The 3,083-nt window shown below is 46.3% G+C and overlaps 1 protein-coding gene across 1 annotated transcript; it reads left to right on the top strand.

Annotated features, from left to right (window-relative positions):
• The first annotated feature begins 1,717 nt into the window (after positions 1-1,717).
• On the top strand, positions 1,718-2,595 carry LOC119368737. Its single transcript, XM_037633934.1, has one exon. It carries the CDS (start codon positions 1,821-1,823, stop codon positions 2,232-2,234), a length of 414 nt encoding a protein of 137 aa, XP_037489831.1. The 5' UTR covers positions 1,718-1,820; the 3' UTR covers positions 2,235-2,595.
• The last annotated feature ends 488 nt before the right edge of the window (positions 2,596-3,083 follow it).

The following is a 3,083-nucleotide window of genomic DNA, read 5'->3' on the forward strand; positions in this document are numbered from 1 at the left end:
GTTTACTTTTCTCTTTTCTATTTGCGCGAGGCAAGGGAGCTGCCTTTTCTTCTGCATATGAGGAGATGGGGGCAGATGGTTTTTATGAAGCGTGATCAAGGGGAGGGAGTTGAGACATGGTTGAAAAAATTCTTACTATTATCACCTCCGCCCTGGTTTATTGGTCCCCTTTTTAATTTGTGCTAAATTTTGACCAAAGGTTTAACTAATAAAATTTTAGTGCATGTCAACAAAAATTCTATCGTTGGATTTGTATTTAACATAGTTTTCAATGATATAATTTTTTATGACATGCATGAACATTTTGTTAATTAAATTTATGGTCAAAATTTGGCATAGAATACAATGGAGACCAATAAACCAGGACGGAGTTAGTAGTTACTTGCATCCATAATTAAGTACCTGGCTAATTATTTATTCAATTAATTACATTAATGTCTCGATTTTATAATTGATTTGTGGCAAAAAAATCCCTACTTAAATGGACTTTAATTAATTGCACGTCTAATTAATTATCTGCAAATTAATTGCATTAATGGTTTGATTTGCAAATTGATTCGGTCATTGGTTTTCAAATCTTTTCCTATTTTCTTTTTCATTTTGAGTGAGGCAGGGGTGGTGGTTTTCTTGTGAGTGTGGAAGGTCGGAGCGGATTGGTTTTTCATAAGGGTGGTCAGGGGTTTTATAGTAAAGATACAGTTGAAAAAACTTTGTACTATTAATTATCTGCAACCTTAATTGTGTGTCTGCCAAATTAATTGCATTAATGTTGGATTTCATAATTGATTTGGTGCGAAAAATCCCTACTGAAATAGACTAAATTAATTACATGTGTAATTTATTGTCTGGCTAAATTATAATGTCTTGATTTCCAAATGGATTCGGTGCTTCGTTTCCAAATTGCTTCGCATTATTGATTAGGTGAAATTTTTCATAATTAACATGATCATCTTGTTCAAGCATCAATAATACTTTCCCAAACTAATGTGATACTCACGTCCCAAGAATGATACTCTCTGTAATTAACATGATCCTTCCATTCAACGCTCGATTATACTTTTTATAATTAGCATGAGCATTTTGTTTAAAAAATAATACTCTCCATAATTAAAGTGATTTCATTATCAAATGCTCGATAATACTTTTCATAATTAACATGATCCTTTCATCGGAATAATCATACTCCCTCCTTCTATCTATATAGGGCCTAATGCGATTTTTAAGACCGACATTGACTATTGGCAAGGTTAATAGTACATGACATATGCACAATGTGAAAATTATATCATTGAAAGCTCCTTTCACACACGAATTTAACGGTGTGCTTTGTGTAAGTTGCATGTCATATATTATTGCTTTAATATTTGGTCAAAGTTAGCCTCGAAAAACGCATTAGGCCCTATATAGATGAAAGGAGGGAGTACTCTTCATAATTAATGTGATCCTTCCGTCCAAAGAATAATACTCCTCATAATTACTGTAATCCTCCTGGCTAATTAGTAGTACACATAATTAACTGCTCTAACTAATTAATTACATGCAACTATGGGCAGGGGATTTAGCCAGGAGATAACCGAGACAATCTTTAGGTATTAATGGTTGCCTGCAAAACCGAACTAAACGAGATACGAATCTATCATCACGACCGCAGACTCAACTGGGAGACCGGTCACCAAGTTGGGAGTACCACTACTCCCTAGTCCATTCCCACCTTGCTTGCTCTGTCTCTCAGTCTTCGCTTGTGCTGGTCTCTTCTCTCCAGGAGTCGAGTTCTTTCTCCACGACCACCACCAGGCACCGACCACCACTGTGCAATATCAATGGAGTGGGAACCGGAGCAACAGGATCTCGGAGGCCTCGGGCTCGCGGGCATCTGTCGCGAGATCTACCGGGTGGTCTTCCGCTCCATCCTCCCGTACGCGGCGGCCGGCGTGGAAGCCGCGCTTCTCTCTGTGCTTTTGCTCGCCCGCGTCGCCGGTTACCACGGCCTCGACTCCCTCCACGGCCTCATCGGTTTCCTCGTCGGCTTACTCTTCGAGGGCGTCTCGATAAACGTCCTCGTCTTCTTCTCGCTTGTCTGCACCGGCCTCTACGTGTTCCTCATCGCCTCCTCTACTGTACCCAGGGCGACTTCCGCGCTTCTCGGAGACTCCAGCGACACCTCCCTCGTGTCCCCTGTTAGCCTAATCCTGCCCTGTTGTTTTTCTGTCAGTTTCGTCAGGTTCAGAGAATAACGCTGCAGTGGCAGCCGTAGCTAGGTTCAGTTATCTTTCAGTTAACTTTGGATTCGCTTGATTAGTTAGCTTAGGCCGCAAGATGCGTTCTGTGCGATCTGTGGCGACATAGTAGGAGTGGCAGGAGTACGCTCGAGGTCGTGGGATGGCACGATCTGGTAGCCTGAGCGAGTCTCGCTGCACGTTTGTTTCGTTCTCTGAATAAAAGGAGCAGAAACCAGAAAAGCTGCAACAGTTCGCAGCGCAAATCTCTCTCGCCTCTTGAGTTCTCTCTCGGCTTCGTTCTGAATCCACAACAACAACAATTGGCATCAGAGCCTTCTGAGATCCATGGCTGGAGGGCGTGGGACGCGGCATGGCGCTGGTGGCGTCGCTCCGCAGGGCGGCGCTGGGAGCGAGCAGCAAGGCGACGACAATGGCGTCCAGCAGGAACCTAGCGGCAACGAGTCGCAGGGCACCGGCGGCGCTGGTGACGGTGCGCAACGCCTCGGCTCCAGGTCACCGGCGCGCCATCGCAGGTTGTCGCGCTCTCCTCCGCCGCGTTGTGGGCGGCACGGCGAGCTGGTGGTGCGCGAGCGAGTGGTGAGGGAGAGCGGCGGCTCGCCCAATATCCGACACTCACTCGCACCAACTACGTCGACTGGGCTATGGTGATGCACGTGCAACTGCAGGCACAGGGCCTGTGGGAGGCCGTGGAGTACGGCGACGGTGACCGCGATGATCGCGCCGCGCTGGCTGCGCTGCTCCGCGCGGTGCCTCCGGAGATGATCCGCGCCCTCGCCGGCAAAGACTCGGCTAAGGAGGCGTGGGACACCTTGCGCACGATGCGCATGGGTAGCGAACGCGTGC

The sequence above is a fragment of the Triticum dicoccoides genome, chromosome 1A (genome assembly GCF_002162155.2).
Source record: "Triticum dicoccoides isolate Atlit2015 ecotype Zavitan chromosome 1A, WEW_v2.0, whole genome shotgun sequence".
Classification (NCBI taxonomy): Eukaryota; Viridiplantae; Streptophyta; class Magnoliopsida; order Poales; family Poaceae; genus Triticum; species Triticum dicoccoides.